Source organism: Salvelinus alpinus, chromosome 4 (assembly GCF_045679555.1).
Source record: "Salvelinus alpinus chromosome 4, SLU_Salpinus.1, whole genome shotgun sequence".
In the NCBI taxonomy this organism is placed as follows: domain Eukaryota; kingdom Metazoa; phylum Chordata; class Actinopteri; order Salmoniformes; family Salmonidae; genus Salvelinus; species Salvelinus alpinus.
Window position 1 is genome coordinate 27,579,561 of NC_092089.1, and position 22,504 is coordinate 27,602,064.

At 43.6% G+C, this 22,504-nt stretch overlaps 2 protein-coding genes across 2 annotated transcripts in view; both read right to left on the reverse strand.

The window, feature by feature from the left end:
• cdh17 (cadherin 17, LI cadherin (liver-intestine)) overlaps positions 1 to 10,195 on the reverse strand; it is a 32,943-nt gene extending 22,748 nt beyond the window's left edge. The window contains exons 1-3 of the mRNA XM_071396353.1: positions 10,085 to 10,195; positions 702 to 774; positions 59 to 148 (exon numbers count right to left, since the gene is read on the reverse strand). Coding sequence (XP_071252454.1) covers positions 59 to 148; positions 702 to 752 — 141 coding nt within the window. The 5' untranslated portion in view covers positions 753 to 774; positions 10,085 to 10,195. The remainder of the gene's footprint in view (positions 1 to 58; positions 149 to 701; positions 775 to 10,084) is intronic.
• Positions 10,196 to 14,402: 4,207 nt separating this feature from the next.
• On the reverse strand, positions 14,403 to 18,652 carry LOC139573178 (GTP-binding protein GEM-like). Its single transcript, XM_071396354.1, has 4 exons — positions 17,837 to 18,652; positions 17,516 to 17,592; positions 17,159 to 17,363; positions 14,403 to 15,152 (listed from the first exon to the last, which is right to left on the reverse strand). The coding sequence occupies exons 1-4, from the start codon at positions 18,189 to 18,191 to the stop codon at positions 14,869 to 14,871; spliced, it is 921 nt and encodes a 306-aa protein (XP_071252455.1). The 5' UTR covers positions 18,192 to 18,652; the 3' UTR covers positions 14,403 to 14,868.
• Between the last annotated feature and the right edge of the window lie 3,852 nt (positions 18,653 to 22,504).

A 22,504-nucleotide genomic window follows, 5' to 3' on the forward strand; every position in this document is an offset into this window, starting at 1 on the left:
TGTGTGTGTGTGTGTGTGTGTGTGTGTGTGTGTGTGTGTGTGTGTGTGTGTGTGTTACCTGGTAGAGGGCGTAAGGTACAGGTGTCCCCTCTGGTACGTCTAGAACCTTGTTCTCCAGTGGTCCCTTCTCCAGGCCTTTCCCAGCAGCCTATCACAACACATGTGATGAATATACAGTAGACCAGTGTTCCTGGACTCCAGTAGTTGAAAAACTCCAGAGTTGCACATTTTTGCACCAGCCCAGTACTTGCACTCCTGATTCAATCACTCAACTATAAATGAACACCTTGATTAGTTGAATCCGGTGTGCCAGTATTGGGCTGTAATGAAAATGTAAAACCCTTGGTGTTCTCAAGGACAAAACACTACAGCATGCGGTAGACGTTCTCTCTCTCCTTGCAGAAGGACAGTTACTCATTGACCGACAGATTTCCACTGAAGGAGACTGTCTGGCCTGTGTGAGCCTGTGCGTCTGTCCTTCATTCAGTCTTTCAGTAACGCTAATAAGTCACAGAGGGCGGCACAACGCCCTGTGGCTCGTTTCCAAGCCAACCAGAGCCAAAGCTCACCTAGCAGAAACAAACCGGAACAGAACCCAGAGAAGTCTCACTCCTCAGTGACAATCAAATATCAACGTAAGAGTTCATGTATGTAGAGTAATAGAGTATAACTTAAAATATTTGAGGTCGGAGTGAACTCACGGTGGCGATGAGGAGACTGAGCAGCAGCAGGTGCATTATGGGAATTGCCATGATGAGCTTCAGGCACGAGACTCTGAGAGGAGAGGAGGAAGAGGAGAGGGAGAGGATTGGGTGGAGAAGGATTAGAAAACACTGAGGTAGACTGTAATAAACCCTTTGTCAATGAGAGGTTGTGTAGGTCAGGGCTTCCCAAACTCGTCCCTCGGCCCCCCCCCTGGGCCTCCCCCTGCCCCTGCCCCCCGGTGCACGTTTTGTTTTTCCTCCCTAGCACTCTGACTACAGTGCACCAACCCATCCTCTAGGATTTGGTTCCTGAATAGGGTTGGTCCTTTGTTTGTGTAACATTGTCATGTGAAGATGAGAGTTTGGGAAACATCATCAAAGCTTGATGATGAGTTGGTTATTTGAATCAGCTGTGTAGTGCTATGTCAAAAACCAAAATGTGCACCCAGGGGGTGGCCCAGGACCGAGTTAGGGAAACCCTGGTCTAGGTGTGTGTGTGTGTGTGTGTGTGTGTGTGTGTGTGTGTGTGTGTGTGTGTGTGTGTGTGTGTGTGTGTGTGTGTGTGTGTGTGTGTGTGTGTGTGTGTGTGTGTGTGTGTGTGTGTGTGTGTGTGTGTGTGTGTGTGTGTGTGTGTGTGTGTGTGTGTGTGTGTGTGTAGGGGTCCACCAGTGGTGAGAAGTGGTTCGTTTTTCAGCACATTCCCTTTGGTACAGGAGCTGGTAGTAGAGTCTGTTACTAATTCACCTGAAGGACTAGAGTCAAGGGCAAACAGGCTCTCTCTTAGTATCACTAACAGGGATCCACTAAGGGAGTGTTACTGTAGTCCAACTGTCCCCTGCCAGGGCCACACTATCTCCTCTCTCTCTTAGTATCACAAACAGGGATCCACTAAGGGAGTGTTACTGTAGTCCAACTGTCCCCTGCCAGGGCCACACTATCTCTCTCTCTTAGTATCACTAACAGGGATCCACTAAGGGAGTGTTACTGTAGTCCAACTGTCCCCTGCCAGGGCCACACTATCTCTCTCTCTTAGTATCACTAACAGGGATCCACTAAGGGAGTGTTACTGTAGTCCAACTGTCCCCTGCCAGGGCCACACTATCTCTCTCTCTTAGTATCATTAACAGGGATCCACTAAGGGAGTGTTACTGTAGTCCAACTGTCCCCTGCCAGGGCCACACTATCTCTCTCTCTATCAGACAGACTTTGAGCTGATGGGGAAGTCAATGGCCTTCATGTGCAGGACTCCTCCCACTCAACCAGAAAGCCCCGCCCCCTGGTTAGAAACAGAAAGTTTGAGCCAGCAGCAGCCATGACTGACCATACATGGGAGTTTTAAGCTCTAGGGGCAGAGAGGGGACAGGTAGCTAGGCTATCTAGAGGAAGTATTCCCTTTTGAAGATGACTGGATGACCACCACCCCCCTCCCCCTCCAGACGTGACTCATTCGTTAGTGAAAGGTCACTCAGGTGTGAAACCCCCCCATGACCTGACAGTGACCTCAGAGCCTGATATAACAGCTTAGGGCGGGGGAACAGAGAGAGTAAAACCACCCTAAAGGTGTGTGTGTATTACTGTAGATTGAAATAGTGTCCGTCTGTGAGCTCCTCCTTGCCCCAACAGCAGCACAGTCATACAGAGACAGAGACAGATATGAGGAACAGAATACATCTACTGAGAGCCAAGTCTTATCTCTACTGACACTCCTTCACTATAAACACTCATGAGGATTCACAACACACACCTGTCAACCTTACAAATATATATACAGTGCCTTCGGAAAGTATTCAGACCCCTTGACTTTTTCCACATTTTGTTATGTTACAGCCTTATTCTAAAATTGATTAAATAGTTTTTTCCCCCCCTCATCAATCTACACACAATACCCCATATTGACATCACAACACCCCATAATGACATCACAACACCCATAATGACAAAGCAAAAACAGGTTTTTAGAACATTTTGCTAATTTACTACAAACATAAAACTGAAATATCACATTTACATAAGTATTCAGACCCTTTACTCAGTACTTTGTTGAAGCAACTTTGGCAGCGATTACAGCCTCGAGTCTTCTTGGGTATGACGCTACAAGCTTTGCATACCTGTATTTTGGGAGTTTCTCCCATTCTTCTCTGCAGATCCTCTCAAGCTCTGTCAGGTTGGATGGGGAGTGTCGCTACACAGCTATTTTCAGGTCTCTCCAGAGAAGTTAAATCGGGTTGAAGTCCGGACTCTGGCTGGGCCACTCAAGGACATTCAGAGACTTGTCCTGAAGCCACTCCTGCGTTGTCTTGGCTGTGTGCTTAGGGTCGTTGTCCTGTTGGAAGGTGAACCTTCACCCCCAGTCTGAGGTCCTGAAAGCTCTGGAGCAGGTTTTCATCAAGGATCTCTCTGTACTTTGCTCCATTCATCTTTGCCTCGATCCTGGCTAGTCTCCCAGTCCTGTCACCACCATGCTTGACCGTAGGGATTATGACAGATTTCCTCCAGACGTGACGCTTGGCATTTAGGCCAAATCTTGGTTTCATCAGACCAGAGAATCTTGTTTCTCATGGTCTGAGAGTCTTTAGGTGCCTTTTGGCAAACTCCAAGCGGGCTGTCATGTGCCTTTTACTGAGGAGTGGCATCTGCTTGGCCTCTATACCATAAAGGCCTGATTGGTGGAGTGCTGCAGAGATGGTTGTCCTTCTGGAAGTTCCTCCCATCTCCACAGAGGAACTCTAGAGCTCTGCGAGAGTGACCATCGGATTCTTGGTCACCTCCCTGACCAAGGCCCTTCTCCCCCGATTGCTCAGTTTGGCCAGGTGGCCAGCTCTAGGAAGAGTCTTTGTGGTTCTAAACTTCTTCCATTTAAGAATGATGGAGGCCACTGTGTTATTGGGGACCTTCAATGCTGCAGACATTTTTTGGTACCCTTCCCCAGATCTGTGCCTCGACACAATCCTGTCTCAGAGCTCTTCGGACAATTCTTTTGACCTCATGGCTTGGTTTTTGCTCTGACATGCACTGTCAAGTGTGGGAACTTTTATAGACAGGTGTGTGCCTTTCCAAATCAGGTCAAATCAATTTAATTTACCACAAGTAGATTCAAATCAAGTTGTGGAAACATCTCAAGGATGATCAATGGAAACAGGATGCTTCAATTCGAGTCTCAGAGCAAAGGGTCTGAATACTTATGTAAATAAGTTTTTTTTTTTTTTTTTATACATGTGCAAACATTTCTAAAACCTGTTTTTGTTTTGTCATTATGGGGTGTCAATGACGTTGCCTGTTTGGGTATAGAAAGCCCCATCCCCCTCTCCCTGCCTCTCCCTGCCCCCTACAACTAGGCTGCTGTGGTCACAGAGAGACGTCGTAAATTCCTGAGAATCTCCTCATGGACACACAGTATTAGAGAGAGGGTAAACTTTCATAGAGAACAAAGGGATTTCTTCCACCTCACAGAACTTGAGGTACGAACAGATTTCATGTTCCGGAAAAAGTATAAAAGATCGGTGAAGATTCCAGCTATTAACTGGTCCGTTTGTCACAACTTGGGAAACTCATGGGAGACTGTGTGGCTACATTACCATAACGCTGTTTATATAATAGCCTCAGATATGAGGTTTACATCTAATTGTTGTATAAGATGAATGAGTGAGTATGATACTGTTTGTATAATTGTGTAATATGATTTTGGACTGTTTAATGAAGAGAAATACAATTCCCTTTTGATTTGAACTAAATCTGAGGACCGCCCTGATTCCAGTTAGGGTCAGACATCCTGGGACAGCCCTTTTCTGCATTTCCGAATAAAACCCAACTCTGAGAAAATATCACTAGACCATGTTTTTCTCCATTAGGAGGGGAACAAAGGTTGTGTACCATTGTTGAATCTTTTAACCATACCACGTGGTTAAACTCTTAGACTATACCGACAGAATAAGAACAAGTCTTTGATATTGATTACTAGTCTGCAGCAAGGAATTCAGTATCATTGAACGCGAAGAATGACAACCGCCGAAACATCCATTCTATAACGAATGTCACTCTGAACTATCCACAATAACCAAGACAGAGACGGACGAAACTCTCCAACAGAAACTAACTTTTCTTCAGCAATCAAGACGACACACTGAGCGTAAATATATATATATATTGATTGCAATTGTTCCCGAATGAGTGAGCGTTCACATGTAAAGGATTAGCATGTCAATTGTCATAATTATGAACTCTGTAGTGACTTCTTGGTAGACCCCCCCATTTCCCCTTTGTCTAACAAGCCGCCATGCCGGTTTAGCCCAATAGGGCATATTCTCCTATCATTTCATATAACCATTTTAAGTTTGTTTGTTTGTTTATGCATTTCTGTGAATTACTTAGTTAGTAATAAATAAATGATTTAAGACAATTGATGTATGGATGACTCATATTGAAGACTGGGTTCGTGCAGATAACAACAATTTACGACGTTTGGAATGAGACTAACGTGAGGTAAAATAAAAAAATCATTAATCAGAAGACTATTGATCAGATATGAAAATATCTGAAAGGTTATATTGGGAAATTATAACTTTGTAATCTGAATACTTTCCCTGGTGCCCCAACTTCCTAGTTAATTTGTTACATTATTATTTAGTTGATCGCGTTAATAACTAATTACAGAGAATCTTTGATAAAAACTAAGTCTTCAATTTAATGACAGTAAAGACACGACAGGGGTATTGTGTGTAGATTGATGAGGAAAAACATTTATTTAATCCATTTTAGAATAAGGCTGTAACCTAACAAAATGTGGAAAAAGTCAATGAGTCTGAATACTTTCCGAAGGCACTGTCTATATACAGTTGAAGTCGGAAGTTTACATACACTTAGGTTGGAGTCATTACAACTCGTTTTTCAACCACTCCACAAATTTGTTGTCAACAAACTATAGTTTTGGCAAGTTGGTTAGGACATCTACTTTGTGCATGACACAAGTTTACAGAGAATATTTCACTTATAATTCACTGTATCACAATTCCAGTTGGTTAGATGTTTACACAGACTAAGTTGACTGTGCCTTTAAATAGCTTGGAACATTCCAGAAAATGATGTCATGGCTTTAGAAGCTTCTGATAGGCTAATTGACATAATTTGAGTCAATTGGAGATGTACCTGTGGATGTATTTCAAGGCCTACCTTCAAACTCAGTGCCTCTTTGCTTGACATCAAGGGAAAATCAAAAGAAATCAGCCAAGACCTCAGAAAAATAATTGCAGACCTCCACAAGTCCGGTTCATCCTTGGGAGCAATTTCCAAATGCCTGAAGGTACCACATTCATCTGTATAAACAATTGTACGCAAGTATAAACACCATGGGACCACGCAGCCGTCATACCGCTCAGGAAGGAGACGCGTTCTGTCGCCTAGAGATGAACGTACTTTGGTGTGAAAAGTGTAAATCAATCCCAGAACAACAGCAAAGGACCTTGTGAAATGCTGGAGGAAACAGGTACGACCGTATCTATATCCACATTAAAACAAGTCCTATATTGACATAACCTGAAAGGCCGCTCAGCAAGGAACCGCCATAAAAAAGCCAGACTACGGTTTGCAACTGCACATGGGGACAAAGATCGTACTTTTTGGAGAAATGTCCTCTGGTCTGATGAAACAAAAATAGAACTGTTTGGCCATAATGACCATCGTTATGTTTGGAGGAAAAAGGGGGTCGCTTGCAAGCCGAAGAACACCATCCCAACAGTGAAGCACGGGGGTGGCAGCATCATGTTGTGGGGTGCTTTGCTGCAGGAGGGACTGGTAAAAAAAATAGATGGCATCATGAGGGAAGAAAATTATGTGGATATATTGAAGCAACATCTCAAGACATCAGTCAGGAAGTTAAAGTTTGGTCGCAAATGGGTCTTCCAAATGGAAGCAGACTTCCAAAGTTGTGGCAACATGGCTTAAGGACAACAAAGTCAAGGTATTGGAGTGGCCATCACAAAGCCCTGACCTCAATCCCATAGAAAATTTGTGGGCAGAACTGAAAAGCGTGTGCGAGCAAAGAGGCCTACAAACCTGACTGAGCTACACCAGCTCTGTCAGGAGGAATGGGCCACAAATTCACCCAACTTATTGTGGGAAGCTTGTGGAAGGCTACCCAAAACGATTTAAAGGCAATGCTACCAAATACTAATTGAGTGTATGTAAACTTCTGACCCACTGGGAATGTGATGAAAGAAATTAAAGCCGAAATAAATAATTCTCTCTACTATTATTCTGAGATTTCCCATTTTTAAAATAAAGTGGTGATCTTAACTGACCTAAGACAGGGAATTGTTACTAGGATTAAATGTCAGGAATTGTGAATAACTGAGTTTAAATGTATTTGGCTAAGGTGTATGTAAACTTCCGACTTCAACTGTATATATACAGCAGAGTCCCTGCACATATTTCGAAAACATCTGAAACCCCACCACAAAAAAGGCACTTCTCTTTCTCCACTAGCACTGACTTTGCTGATAAATACTTTGTTAAGGGAAAATGTACCTGATACCATTGTGATGTGTTTTAAGATGTCTTAAGATGAATGCACTTATTGTAAGTCACTCTGAATAATAGAGTCTGCTAAATGACTAAGATGTAAATATACTCCATAACACACACAATCAAAACGTCAGCCTTTTGATGTACACGTCTCCATGACAGACTACAGGACATTCTGTTATGTACACGTCTCCATGACAGACTACAGGACATTCTGTTATGTACACGTCTCCATGACAGACTACAGGACATTCTGTTATGTACACGTCTCCATGACAAGCTACAGGACATTCTGTTATGTACACGTCTCCATTTCAGGCTACAGGACATTCTGTTATGTACACGTCTCCATTTCAGTCTACAGGACATTCTGTTATGTACACGTCTCCATTTCAGGCTACAGGACATTCTGTTATGTACACGTCTTCATGACAGGCTACAGGACATTCTGTTATGTACACGTCTCCATGACAGACTACAGGACATTCTGTTATGTACACGTCTCCATGACAGACTACAGGACATTCTGTTATGTACACGTCTTCATGACAGGCTACAGGACATTCTGTTATGTACACGTCTCCATTTCAGGCTACAGGACATTCTGTTATGTACATGTCTCCATTTCAGTCTACAGGACATTCTGTTATGTACACGTCTCCATTTCAGGCTACAGGACATTCTGTTATGTACATGTCTCCATTTCAGTCTACAGGACATTCTGTTATGTACACGTCTCCATGACAGACTACAGGACATCGTGTTATGTACACGTCTCCATTTCAGGCTACAGGACATTCTGTTATGTACACGTCTTCATGACAGGCTACAGGACATTCTGTTATGTACAACGACAACAGACTAGATAGAATACACCTTAACAGGATGTGCATCTGTACAGTGTGTTTTACCTGTTTCTCTGTCTGTGTCAGTGTGTTTTACCTGTTTCTCTATCTGTGTCAGTGTGTCCAGTACATATGAGTCTATAGTGTGTCCAGTACATGTGAGTCTATAGTGTGTCCAGTACATAGTGTGTCCAGTACATGAGTCTAAAATATGTCCACTACATGTGAGTCTATAGTGTGTCCAGTACGTGTGAGTCTATAGTGTGTCCAGTACATGTGAGTCTATAGTGTGTCCAGTACATGTGAGTCTATAGTGTGTCCACTACATGTGAGTCTATAGTGTGTCCACTACATGTGAGTCTATAGTGTGTCCAGTACATGTGTGTCTATAGTGTGTACAGTACATGTGAGTCTATAGTGTGTCCACTACATGTGAGTCTATAGTGTGTCCACTACATGTGAGTCTATAGTGTGTCCACTACATGTGAGTCTATAGTGTGTCCATAGTGTGTCCAGTACATGTGAGTCTATAGTATGTCCAGTACATGTGAGTCTATAGTGTGTCCAGTACATGTGAGTCTATAGTGTGTCCAGTGCATGTGAGTCTATAGTGTGTCCAGTACATGTGAGTCTATAGTGTGTCCAGTACATGTGAGTCTATAGTGTGTCCAGTGCATGTGAGTCTATAGTGTGTCCAGTACATGTGAGTCTATAGTGTGTCCAGTGCATGTGAGTCTATAGTGTGTCCAGTGCATGTGAGTCTATAGTGTGTCCAGTACATGTGAGTCTATAGTGTGTCCAGTACATGTGAGTCTATAGTGTGTCCAGTACATGTGAGTCTATAGTGTGTCCAGTACATGTGAGTCTATAGTGTGTCCAGTACATGTGAGTCTATGTGTATGACCAGTCTTGCAGAGGGCAGAGAGAGGTGATAGGGAGATATTAAGAGTGTGAATGTGACTTTGAGGCTTGCCGCTGCAGACGACCTTTGCTTTCCTCACAGCACGATACGCTCCACCTGACACTCCATTTACACTCCATGTTCCCTACCACAGATGGCTGCTGAGGGGAGGATGACTCATAATAATGGCTGGAATGGAGTGAATGGAATCAAACACATAGAAACCATGTTTTTGATGTGTTTGATACCATTCCATTTATTCCATGCCAGCCATTACTAGGAGCCTGTCCTCCCCAACTAAGGTGCCACCAGCCGCCTGTGGTGCCTACATAGAACTTCCATTACCTGTCTCACTATCTACCTACTGCTATGACCTTTTCTACAACCTTCTCCTAAAACACAAATTGTCTTCTGTTAGTCACCTGTTACATCTCTCTCCTGCTGGCTCTCTGCACTCTCTGTGTCTCCAGGAGTTCTGTCCCTGCTGACTGGCTGACTGACTGACTGGTTGGCTGACTGACACACGCCAGAATCGCAATAACTAATCATGCACAACACATGGGGATCAGAACACAGCAAATCGGCACTCCCAGACAAGCACCAGATGGAGGACTAAAGGAAACACACTAGTCTGACATGTTGGGACATGTCTCCCTTATAAAACAGATTCATCTCAACCTGTAGAATGCATTTTTCAAACTTTGTGTGAGGCCTGATGTAGGCCTGTCTCTAGAAGGCCGACACTGAGTGACCTTTAGTGTCTTTCTGCCCCCAAGACCAGACCAGACCAGACTGATCAAACCCAGGCTCCTGTGTCTGACCCAGAAACCAGAGCCCAGAGGCTCCAGAGACCCCAGGACAGTGGTGCTCAATAACACAGACTTCAAGATGCCATATATACACACAGGCCCTGGCAAAGTCAAGTCAAGATCACAACACACACCCAAAAGAAATCCCCTAATGGAAAATGCTCAATATTAAACACGCATATAGAAAACAGAAGTAACCAACATATAGATACAGGCTTCAACTCAACATTCAGACACAGAAAAAGACAGAGAGAGAGAGAAAGAGAGATAGGGAGAGAAAGAGTGAGCGAGGAAGAGGGAGAGACATACCTTGCTTAAAAGAGTTCCCGTTTCACTCCTTGGACTGTAGTGTGATCACTACTGCCCCATCCAGCCTGGTCAAACGTTAACTCAACATTAACACGCAATGCTTTATTGAACCTATTCATTGTCTAATCTCCCCGCCCCTACAACAGGCCGAGCCAATAGAGAAACAGGGGGACAGGAGAAGTGAGTGTAACTAAAGGATGTAATAAATTAATATAACATGATCGTCACAGAATGGTAACCATGAACAGGACACAGGAATCAAAGTACTGTAGGTTGTAATGTATGTATGAATATTCAGTGCTAAGCCCCTATTAGAGTTCTTACTGTTACTACAAGCTAAAGGCTCATCTCTGTAGAACCATACAACTGGCTACTGGACTCAACACCACACAGTCAGAACCAGCAGGCAGACTGAACAATCTGTAAGGGTGGAGGTGGGGATTACAAAGAACTGGAAAAGTTTTTCACTCAAAGAGGACTTTAACCTTTGACTTTATGAACTGCTTCCTGTCTGAGAATGTCTAGTAGTAAGCTGTTTAGAGGAGCTTAGCTAAGACACAGATATGACTGCTTCTCACACAGACACACACACCTCTGACAGGTCCCCTGTAATGATGAACAGATACAGTGTGCTGATTGGTGGAATAAGGAACTGTATCCCAAATAGTCAGACAGACCAGGTGATCTGGTCGTATTTACAGTTGCTGACTTGGTGTTGTGCACTTAGCATCACAAGAAGATTCAAAAGGCTCCAGGCTGCATCACCTCCGTGATTGGGAGTCCCACAGGGCGGAGCACAATCGACCCAGCATCGTCTGGGTTTGGCCGGGGTAGGCCGTCATTGTAAATAACAATTTGTTCTTAATTCTTGTCAATATGGGGGCGCTGTTTTCACTTTGTAAAAATTCGTTCCCAAATTAAACTGCCTCGTACTCAATTCTTGCTCGTACAATATGCATATTATTATTACTATTGGATAGAAAACACTCTCTAGTTTCTAAAACCGTTTGAATTATATCTGTGAGTAAAACAGAACTCAAGTTGTAGCTAACTTCCTGTCAGGAAGTGAGAAATCTGAAATCGGGCACTCTGTTCCAGGGTCAGTTTATTAATTTGCATGTAATCTATGAGTCGACATGCACTGCATACGATTTCCCCTAGATGTCAGTAAGCAGTGAGAATTGGAATGGGGTTGCTAGGTAGATCTGAGGCCGTATAAAGGCTCTTGGAACGTGGGGTGCACTTTTTCAACGTTCGTCATGGCGCAAGACAGACCTCAGGATGGCATTCTGAAAAGCTCTCGTTATAGGCCTTAGATATATCCGGCTCTGATTTTATTCGATATAGGTGTTAAAAACATCATAATGTAGTTATTTTAAACCGAGTTATATCAGTTTATATCAGTATATTGCGATTTTCGGAATTTTCTTTGTGCTGCGTTATGAAGAGTTGAACACGTCTGGGCCACATAGCTAATGTTTGCTGCTAATTCCTAAGTTGAAGACGACAATCTACAACCGAGCAACGATGATTCTGGACAAAGGACAACTTGCACAAGATTCTGATGGAAGCTCATCAAAAAGTAAGAACTATTTATGATGTTAATTCGTTGTTCTGTTGAAAAATGTTACACTACTATTCCGCCATTAATTTCGGTGCGGTCTCGCTTTAACGCACGCTGTATGTCGTAGTAACGTTAATTTGAAAAATCTAACACAGCGGTTGCATTAAGAACTAATGTATCTTTCATTTGCTGTCCAACCTGTATTTTTTAGTCAAGTTTATGATTAGTTATTGATTAGATTAGGTGCCTCTCCCAAGATTTCTCCCGACATTTTGTTGGCAGCTTGGCTACTATTCTCATTGTATAACCACGATTTGTGCCGCTAAATATGCACATTTTCGAACAAACAATATATGTATTGTGTAATATGATGTTATAGGACTGTCATCTGATGAAGTTTTGAGAAGGTTAGTGAAAAATTTAATATCTTTTGCTGGTTTATTCGCTATCGCTAACGTGCATGAATCAATGCTGCTGTGTGGTTGGCTATTGTAGTAAGCTAATATAATGCTAAATTGTGTTTTCGCTGTAAAACACTTAAAGAATCTGAAATATTGGCTGGATTCACAAGATCTTTGTCTTTCATTTGCTGTACGCTGTGTATTTTTCATAAATGTTTTATGATGAGTATTTAGGTAATTCACGTTGCTCTCTGTAGATATTCTAGTTGCTTTGGTGAGAGTTGTGATGGTGGCTGCAATGTAAAACTATGATTTATACCTAAAATATGCAAATTTTTCGAACAAAACATATGCTATACAATAAATATGTTATCAGACTGTCATCTGATGAAGTTGTTTCTTGGTTAGTGACTATTTATATCTTTATTTGGTCGAATTTGTGATAGCTACCTATGCAGGAAAAAAATGGTGGGAAAAAAAAGTTGTGTCTTTTGCTATGGTGGTTAGCTAATAGAAATACATATTGTGTCTTCCCTGTAAAACATTTAAAAAATCAGAAATGATGGCTGGATTCACAAGATGTGTATCTTTCATTTGGTGTCTTGGACTTGTGATTTCATGAACATTTTATTATATGATATCCCTGTGGCTTTAGGCTAGGCTATGCTAGTCAGCTTTTTTGATGGGGGGGATCCCGGATCCGGGTTTGTGACTCGTTAGAGTTAACTGACTTGCCTAGTTAAATAAAGGTAAAATAAAAAATAAACCAAAAAGTTAAAAACCACTGGTCTAATCTTAAAGGTACCATGTGGTTATTTGAGAATTACGCAAATGTATAAGCACAAACCCATGTCTCTGTAGTTCTCTGTCCCTCCGTGAAAGGTTGGTCAGTAATAGTGCTGCCATCCTGCAAACCCTTCAATGATGATGATGATGATGATGATGAGGATGAAGGTATTCATCTCCCTGCTGACTCGTTCAGTAGGTGATCCATAATCGATAATGATCTACTTTGATCAATCAGTGTTGAAGTACTGAAACAAGATTAGGATATCAACCTAACCTACCTTGCCTCTGAGATAAGGAACGCAAATACACACGCTGTTATGAGTGTGTATCGGAGGCGAAGTCAGGTGCAGGAGAGCAGAGTGTAGTGAACAGGCACAATTTATTCCGGTTAAGAAAACAGCACAAAAATAACAATAAATGTGCCTAAAACACGGAACATAGACAGAAATAAATGCGCGTAATAAAGTCCACAATATCCAAATACCCATAACACAAAACAATCACACACAAAGACATGATGGGGAACAGAAAACCAGGTGTGCAGGGTACAAGACAAAACAAATGGATACATGAAAAATGGAGCGGCGATGGCTAGAAAGCCAGTGACGTCGACCGCCGAACGCCCGAACAAGGAGAGGACTTCGGCGGAAGTCATGACACACGCATGCACACATACACATACACCAGGGGAATAGCCAGAAATTTGTTTGTGGGTAGGCCTGCATTTTTTTGTTTTTGCTCAATCTAATTGGGTGGACCTGGCAGGGCCTGTCTCCCTAGTGGATGGGCCTGTGTACACCCCAGCCCACCCATGCCTATGCCCCTGACACACACACAGACAGACAAACACAATTTAATCAGGCTTCTATCGAACCACTTCCTGGTTCTTGACACCTCCTCACAATCAATTTTTTTATTTTATTTAACCTTTATTTAACCAGGAAGGGCTCATTGAGATTTAAAATCTATTTTTCAAGAGCGTCCTGGCCAAGATAGGCAGCACCAAGTCATTACAAAAATTACAGACAAACAACATGAAAAACTACAAGTCATCTAGTAAAAACAATCAAATTCACAAGAGTATAACAAAAATCAAAAACAGCAAATTAAAAACAATGACAGGTCAGGGAATCAGTCTCAAGATCATTCATCAGTGATTTAAAAATACCAATCGGGACAAGTTCTTCCAGTTTAAAAGTATTTTGTAAGGCCACTGTACAAGACATGTCTGTGTGTCCTAATTATCCCTCTCTCACACACGCTACTGCCCTGGCCCCAGTCCCAGGTCTCTAGGGGGTCAGTGCCAATCATCCTGGTGGGAACACACACACACACACACACACACACACACACACACACACACACACACACACACACACACACACACACACACACACACACACACACACACACACACACACACACACACACACACACACACACACACACACGAGTTACCTCTGAGGGGAGGATAACTGCTCTGTGTCACCTGCTGAGTCATGTTCCAATAGCGTGTTTGTGATGTTATTGGAGTCTAGCAAGACAACAAGTGAACATGATGACATTTCAAAGGAAATATGGATTTTATTCCACTGCTAAACAAAACCAACGGTAAATATCCACACACAGCAGAACATACACAAGATGAGCAGTGCAGATTGTCAGTTATCTCAATCGGACAGATAGGACTATGTACAAAACCACAGACATACAAACACCTTGTTATCAGAATTCAAATTGTCCGGGTAACCTAGTTAAAGCACTTGGGAGAGAGAACGAGGGATGATAGAGAGAGAGAGAGAAGTGAGTCTCAGTGAGGGATCCTAAAAGGATTAGAGATCACTAATTATCTAGCACCTCTCTCTCTTTTCCTATTTCAATCTCTCTGTCGGCTGAGATTGTCAGAACACTGCATGTCCATTGGTTGATTCTCCAGACCGTCACAGAGGCTGGCGAATGGGGTAACAGTTTTGAGGGGTCAGTCTAATGTAGACTGCAGTAGGGGTGGGGTTGTGTGTGTGTCCTGGGTCTTAGAGCACTGAAAGGTCATGGCAGGATTTGGACTTCAGACGGAATGCGACGTTGGCATTGTTCTTGGCCACCATCTTGTCCAGGAAGCGTTTGGCTTTCTTGGGTATGCTGTCGCGGCGTGTGTGTGAGTGTGTGTGTCTGCGGCGGTCGTTGTTCTTCTTGGTGTCTCTGCGTAGTCGTAGCTGCTGTACAATGCCATGGAAGGCTGGCCAGACGTTGTGTTGCATTGCTGCTGACATCTCGATGAACTTACAGTCAAACACTGCAGCACACGCACGGCCCTCTGGAGAGAATAACAGTCACAGTCAGATCGCTGCTGAGAAACTCATAAACACACCACCAAACACCATAGCTCACCCACAGCCCTCTGTAACATATAGTTGAAGTAGGAAGTTTACATAAACCTTAGCCAAATACATTTAAACTCAGTTTTTCACAATTCCTGACATTTAATCCTAGTAAAAAATTTGAAGAATGTGAAATGTCAGAATAATAGTAGAGAGAATGATTTATTTCAGCTTTTATTTCTTTCATCACTTTCCCAGTGGGTCAGAAGTTTACATACACTCAATTAGTATTTGCTAGCATTGCCTTTAAATTGTTTAACTTGGGTCAAACGTTTTGGGTAGCCTTCCACAAGCTTCCCACAATAAATTGGGTGAATTTTGGCCCATTCCTCCTGACAGAGCTGGTGTAACTGAGTCAGGTTTGTAGGCCTCCTTGCTCGCACACGCTTTTTCAGTTCTGCCCACACATTTTCTATACGATTGAGGTCAGGGCTTTGTGATGGCCACTCCAATACCTTGACGTTGTTGTCCTTAAGCCATTTTGCCACATCTTTGGAAGTATGCTTGTGGTCATTGTCCATTTGGAAGACCCATTTGCGACCAAGCTTTAACTTCCTGACTGATGTCTTGAGTTGTTGCTTCAATATGTCCACATAATTTTCTTCACTCATGATGACATCTATTTTGTGAAGTGCACCAGTCCCTCCTGCAGCAAAGCACCCCCACAACATGATGCTGCCACCCCCGTGCTTCACTGTTGGGATGGTGTTCTTCGGCTTGCAAGCCTCCCCCTTTAACCTTCAAACATAACGATGGTCATTATGGCCAAACAGTTCTATTTTTGTTTCATCAGACCAGAGGACATTTCTCCAAAAAGTACGATCTTTGTCCCCATGTGCAGTTGCAAACCGTAGTCTGGCTTTTTATGGGGGTTTTGGAGCAGTGGCTTCTTCCTTGCTGAGCAGCCTTTCACGTTATGTTGATATAGGACTTGTTTTACTGTGGATATAGAAACTTTTGTACCTGTTTCCTCCAGCATCTTCACAAGGTCCTTTGCTGTTGTTCTGGGATTGATTTGCACTTTTCGCACCAAAGTACGTTCATCTCTAGGAGACAGAACGCGTCTCCTTCCTGAGCGGTATGACGGCTGCGTGGTCCCATGGTGTTTATACTTGCGTACTATTGTTTGTACAGATGAATGTGGTAACTTCAGGGGTTTGGAAATTGCTCCCAAGGATGAACCAGACTTGTGGATGTCTACAATTTTTTTTCTGAGGTCTTGGCTGATTTCTTTTGATTTTCCCATGATTTCAAGCAAAGAGGCACTGAGTTTGAAGGTAGGCCTTGAAATACATCCACAGGTACACCTCTAATTGACTCAAATAATGTCAATTAGCTTATCAGAAGATTCTAAAGCCATGACATAATTTTCTGGAATGTTCCAAGCTGCTTAAAGGAACGGTCAACTTACTGTATGTAAACTTCTGACCCTATCACTGAAATTGTGATACAGTGAATTATAAGTGAAATAATCTGTCTGTAAACAATTGTTAGAAAAATTACTTGTGTCATGCACAAAGTAGATGTCCTAACCGACTTGCCAAAACTATAGTTTGTTAACAAGAAATTTGTGGAGTGGTTGAAAAACAAGTTATAATGACTCCAACCTAAGTGTATGTAAACTTCCGACATCAACTGTACGCACGCGCGCGCGCACACACACACACACACACACACACACACACACACACACACACACACACACACACACACACACACACACACACACACACACACACACACACACACACACACACACACACACACACACACACACACACACACACACACACACACACACACACGCACGCACGCACGCACGCACACACGCACACACACACACACACACACACACACACACACACACACACACACACACACACACACACACACACACACACACACACACACACACACACCAAACCTGTGCCTCTATTCTCACCGGTAACTGACACCTCTCTGCGGCGGACCAAGTCACACTTGTTTCCCACCAGGATGATTGGCGTGTGGTGGGCAGGGCGGTGTTGGCGGAGGGATATACGTAGCTCTGAGGCTTGCAGGAAGGAGGACCGGTCAGTTATAGAGTAGACCAGCAGGTAAGCATCGCCTGTCTGTATACACTGGTCCTGAGACGACCCTCCCTCATCCTGAAGGGAACACAAATAGAGACTATGTTAGAGCTGTGATATGTAAACAAACTGTTAGAGTATGGCAAAAACACACACACAGCAAGACAGAGTTGAGACTAAGCCTACAGACTAGAGTTTCATCGAGTAACCATTAGAAGTTTCTCTCTTACCTCTGAGTCCCAGTTGTCCACTAGAGTGACTGTGGCTTTCTCTCCATCCACTGTGATGGTCCGCTCACACACCTCATCTGAAGAACAAACCAATCACTGTGTTAAGAACCACATTCACAACCAACATTTAGATTCATACAAATAGAATTGTTCAAGCATCTTACTTTTATATTGATGTAAGATGGATGCGTAAAAAGGAGCCCAAGTGGATGTTTCCCATTACGCACAAAAGCATTAAATACATCCATCACAAAGTCATAATATTGGCCTACGCTATAAAACATATTTTCCTTATTATCAAGCGCATTGTAATTCATTCACCTCCATAGAGCTCGCACTCGTCACTGTCCATGCTGTCTGCCGCTCCAGCGAAGATGCTGGCAATCGCGGTTTTACCGATCCCTCTGGCGCCCAGCAGCACCACGCGAAACGGTCTCGTGCTGCCGCCGGCATTCCCGGTAGACCCAGTGGAGATGACGGAGTCTGCGGAGTCTAAAGAGGCCCAGCTGTCGCGGCTCCCATCCGATTCCCCGGCGGAGTTCGTACAGGATTTGGAGCGGGACATGCACGCTGGAGACGCGAGGCTGTCTGATAGGTGGCTCCCGGTATCACTGATGCTCCACCGGTGGAGTTGGTGCTGCAGCCTCAGACTATGTCGTCGCATGCTCAACAGCATGATGATAAGATAATAAAATAAATCAAACTAATAAAACTCGCCCTTTAAAATAAAGGTGCGCTGAAAAAACACCCTTGGACTGGACTATAAAACAAATAATGGAACAGATGAGAATCTCCAAAGTATTCTCAGAAAGTAAAAGTCCATAATTGAGTGAAATGGATGAAGACTGGATACAACCGAATGTCCAAACTCAGGAATAAGAGTTCATCAAGAGCTACGAGCAAATGTCAGAAGTTGTCCCACATCAGTGGAAGTCACGCATCAGTGCAGGTAGAGAGTTAAATCCTCGAGATGGGAAAGAAAGAGGCTGTTTGGTTGTTGAGGTCTCTGAACACTGTGAGCACGTGTAATCCCGTAAATCGGTCTCTCTCTAATGTTATAATGGGATTTCTTCTGCGGCGAGATTTATATAAAGAAGGGCTCAGCGCGAGATAGGGTTTCCTTGACGTCAAGTCTGTGTCTCCTCCCTCACCCTTGTGCGTTCTCACGGCTCGGGACCAGTGGTGTTGAGGGGGTCTGCCCTCCCACCCAGAGGCAGCAGTGGATAAGTGGAGATGTGTGTTTCCACATGTGTAGGCTACTGTATCCCTGCCAATGTTTCTGATACTGTAGAGACTGAGCAGGGACATAACATAACAGCCTGGTTTCATAGACTAGACATAACATAGTAAACGTAATTCCGGGATACCAAATTAGCATAGTAGTAGTATGATATGTTATGTTTGGTATGGCTACATGGTTTCCTTTACATAACAATGGCTAACTGTGAACATGCATTAAGATCCAGGGTTAACACTTTCTCACAAAGCAACTGTTTTGATTATGCAGAAGTTGTTGATTCTCCTCTTCACATGTCTTTAGTGTCACACTGGGTGATGGACACTTCCCCAAAAATAACAGTAATCACTGGTTACACACTGGTGCTGCAATGGAAAAAGGTCATAAAGAGCCATGTGTAACGGATGTGAAATGGCTAGCTAGTTAGCGGTGGTGCGCGCTAATAGCGTTTCAATCGGTGACGTCACTTGCTCTGAAACCTTGAAGTAGTGGTTCCCCTTGCTCTGCAAGGGCCGCGGCTTTTGTGGAGCGATGGGTAACGATGCTTCGTGGGTGACTGTTGTTGATGTGTGCAGAGGGTCCCTGGTTCGCGCCCGGGTCTGGGCGAGGGGACGGACTAAAGTTAAACTGTTACACATGCATTTGAGTGACAGAAGGCCCCAGTACATTCTCCTCTAGGCAGAGGCATCATGCCCACAGGGGGCACAAGGGCACGTGCCCCCTCAGATGTGTCCTGTTTAAAAAATAGGAATAATAAAAAATATATGTTGTTGTTGTTTCTCTGTAATACTACTAGCCACATAGCAATTTTATGAAGTTGGCTTTAGCTAGCCTCAACTAGCTAACAAGAGCCATTTCAGGCTATCAAGTTAGAGTAGCTACAGTGCATTTGGAAAGTATTCAGACCCCTTGACTTTTTTAAAATTACGTTACAGCCTTATTATAAAATTGATTACATTGTTTTTCCCCTCACCAATCTACACACAATGCCCCATAATGACAAAGCAAAAACAGGTTTATAGAAATGTTTGCAAATGTATAAAAAAAAGAACACGGAAACGTTCCATTTACGTAAGTATTCAGACCCTTTACTCAATACTTTGCTGAAGCACGTTTGGCAGCGATTACAGCCTCAAGTCTTCTTGGGTATGACACTACAAGCTTGACACACCTTTATTTGGGGAGTTTCTTCCATTCTTCTCTGCAGATCCTCTCAAGCTCTGCCAGGTTGGATGGGGAGTGTCGCTGCGCAGCTATTTTCAGGTCTCTCCAGAGATGTTTGATCGGGTTCAAGTCCGGGATCTGGCTGGGCCAGTCAAGGACATTCAGAGACTTATCCCAAAGCCACTCATGCGTTTTCTTGGCTTTGTGCTTAGGGTCGTTGTCCTGTTGGAAGGTGAACTGTCGCCCCCAGTCTGAGGTCCTGAGCGCTCTGCAGCAGGTTTCGTCAAGGATCTCTCTGTACTTTGCTCCGTTCATCTTTGCCTCGATCCTGACTAGTCCCCCAGTCCCTGCCGCTGAAAAACATTCCCACAGCATGATGCTGCCACCACCATGCTTGACCGTAGGGATGGTGCCAGGTTTCCTCCAGACGTGACGCTTGGCATTCAGGCCAAAGAGTTCAATCTTGGTTTCGTCAGACCAGAGAATCTTGTTTCTCATGGTCTGAGAGTCCTTTAGGTGCCTTTTGGCAAACTCCAAGCAGGCTGTCTTGTGCCTTTACTGAGGCTTCCGTCTGGCCACTCTACCATAAAGGCCTGAGAGATGGTTGTCCCTCTGGAAGATTCTCCCATCTCCACAGAGGAACTCTGGAGCTCTGTTAGAGTGACTTTCGGGTTCTTGGTCACCTCCCTGACCAAGGCCATTCTCCCCCGATTGTTCAGTTTGGCCGGGTGGCCAGCTCTAGGAAGAGTCCAAACTTCTTCCATTTTAGAATGATGAGGCCACTATGTTCTTGGGGACCTTCAGTGCTGTCTAGGAGCTCTACGGACAATTCCTTCGACCTCTTGACTTGGTTTTTGATCTGACATGCACTGTCAACTGTGGGACCAGAAAAGGCACAGGTGTGTGCCGTTCCAAATCATGTCCAATCAATTGAATTTACCACAGGTGGACTCCAGTCAAGTTGTAGAAACATCTCAAGGATGATCATTGGAAACAGGATGCACCTGAGTTCAATTTTGAGACTCATAGCAAAGGGTCTGAATACTTCTGTAAATAAGGTATTTCTGTTTTTTATTTTGAATAAAGTAGCAAAAATTTCTAAAAAACTGTTTTCATTTGTCATTATGGGGTATTGTGTGTAGACTGATGAGGTAAAAACATTATTTAATCCACTTTAGAATAAGGCTGAAATGTAACAAAATGTGGAAAAAGTAAAGGGGTCTGAACACTTTCCGAATGCACTGTAGCTTGTCTAACTAACAAGCCTGCTGGCAAGGTTGGTAGACTTTAGAAAAGAAAGACATTACTAAACGTAATGAATAGGACTCACATTCCTTTTAATCTTTTACCCAGATTTTAGCAGAGAATCATTCGTTTCTTTAGTGCCCCCTATTATCACAATTCCTCCTGAAGCAGGTCTATGTCTCCATTAACCTCTGACTGGTAAAGAAGCTGAATGAACAGATAGATTTAGAGGTCGCCTTAATGCAGTAGGCTTACGGAAGACCTAGATTAATACCGCCAATGAGTAACAGTCACACTGGGCCAGGAGTAAAACCATGAGTCACACTGGGCCAGGAGTTACATCACGAGTCACACAGTCCTCTGATGTCCTCACCCAACCTATGCATTGGCATCTCTTTTCCTACCTAACAAACCAAAATAATGACAGTGGTAAGTCCACACAATCACACTTCCACATGCACATATCCACTCACACACTCTTTCACAATTCAGGCACCAGACAAGAGTCCTGTCATCCACATGTATACTATTTACATTATGGGGCCAGGTTTCATTTCACATGTCTATAAGGTGCAGTAGTCCAGGGTTTCATTTCACATGTCTATAAGATGCAGTAGTCCAGGTTTAATTTCACATGTCTATAAGGTGCAGTAGTCCAGGTTTAATTTCACATGTCTATAAGGTGCAGTAGTCCAGGGTTTCATTTCACATGTCTATAAGGTGCAGTAGTCCAGGGTTTCATTTCACATGTCTATAAGGTGCAGTAGTCCAGGTTTAATTTCACATGTCTATAAGGTGCAGTAGTCCAGGGTTTCATTTCACATGTCTATAAGGTGCAGTAGTCCAGGGTTTCATTTCACATGTCTATAAGGTGCAGTAGTCCAGGGTTTCATTTCACATGTCTATAAGGTGCAGTAGTCCAGGGTTTCCCAAACTCCCCCCCCCCCCCCCCCCCCCTGGGTGCACATTTAGGTTTTTGCCCCAGCACTACACAGCTGATTCAAATAACCAACTCATCACCAAGCTTTGATTATTTGAGTCAGCTGTGTAGTGCTGGGGCAAAAAACTAAATGTGCACCCATGTGGACCTAGTTTGGGAAACCGTGCAGTAGTCCAAACGGTTGTCACATCCCCAGGTCTCCTCAGGTAACAGCATGAAGGTTGGTTGGCTCACTGATCCTAACACTGTAATCTGGAGCTGTTCTAACTTGGGGTCAGGATCAATCAGATTCACCTGAGGACAGCCAGACCGACAGGCAGGCAGAGAGCAGAGATGAGGAGCGCTCACACACACACTGCTCTAGACAATGAAGGATGGCGCTGAGTTTCAAACCTATGCCTGT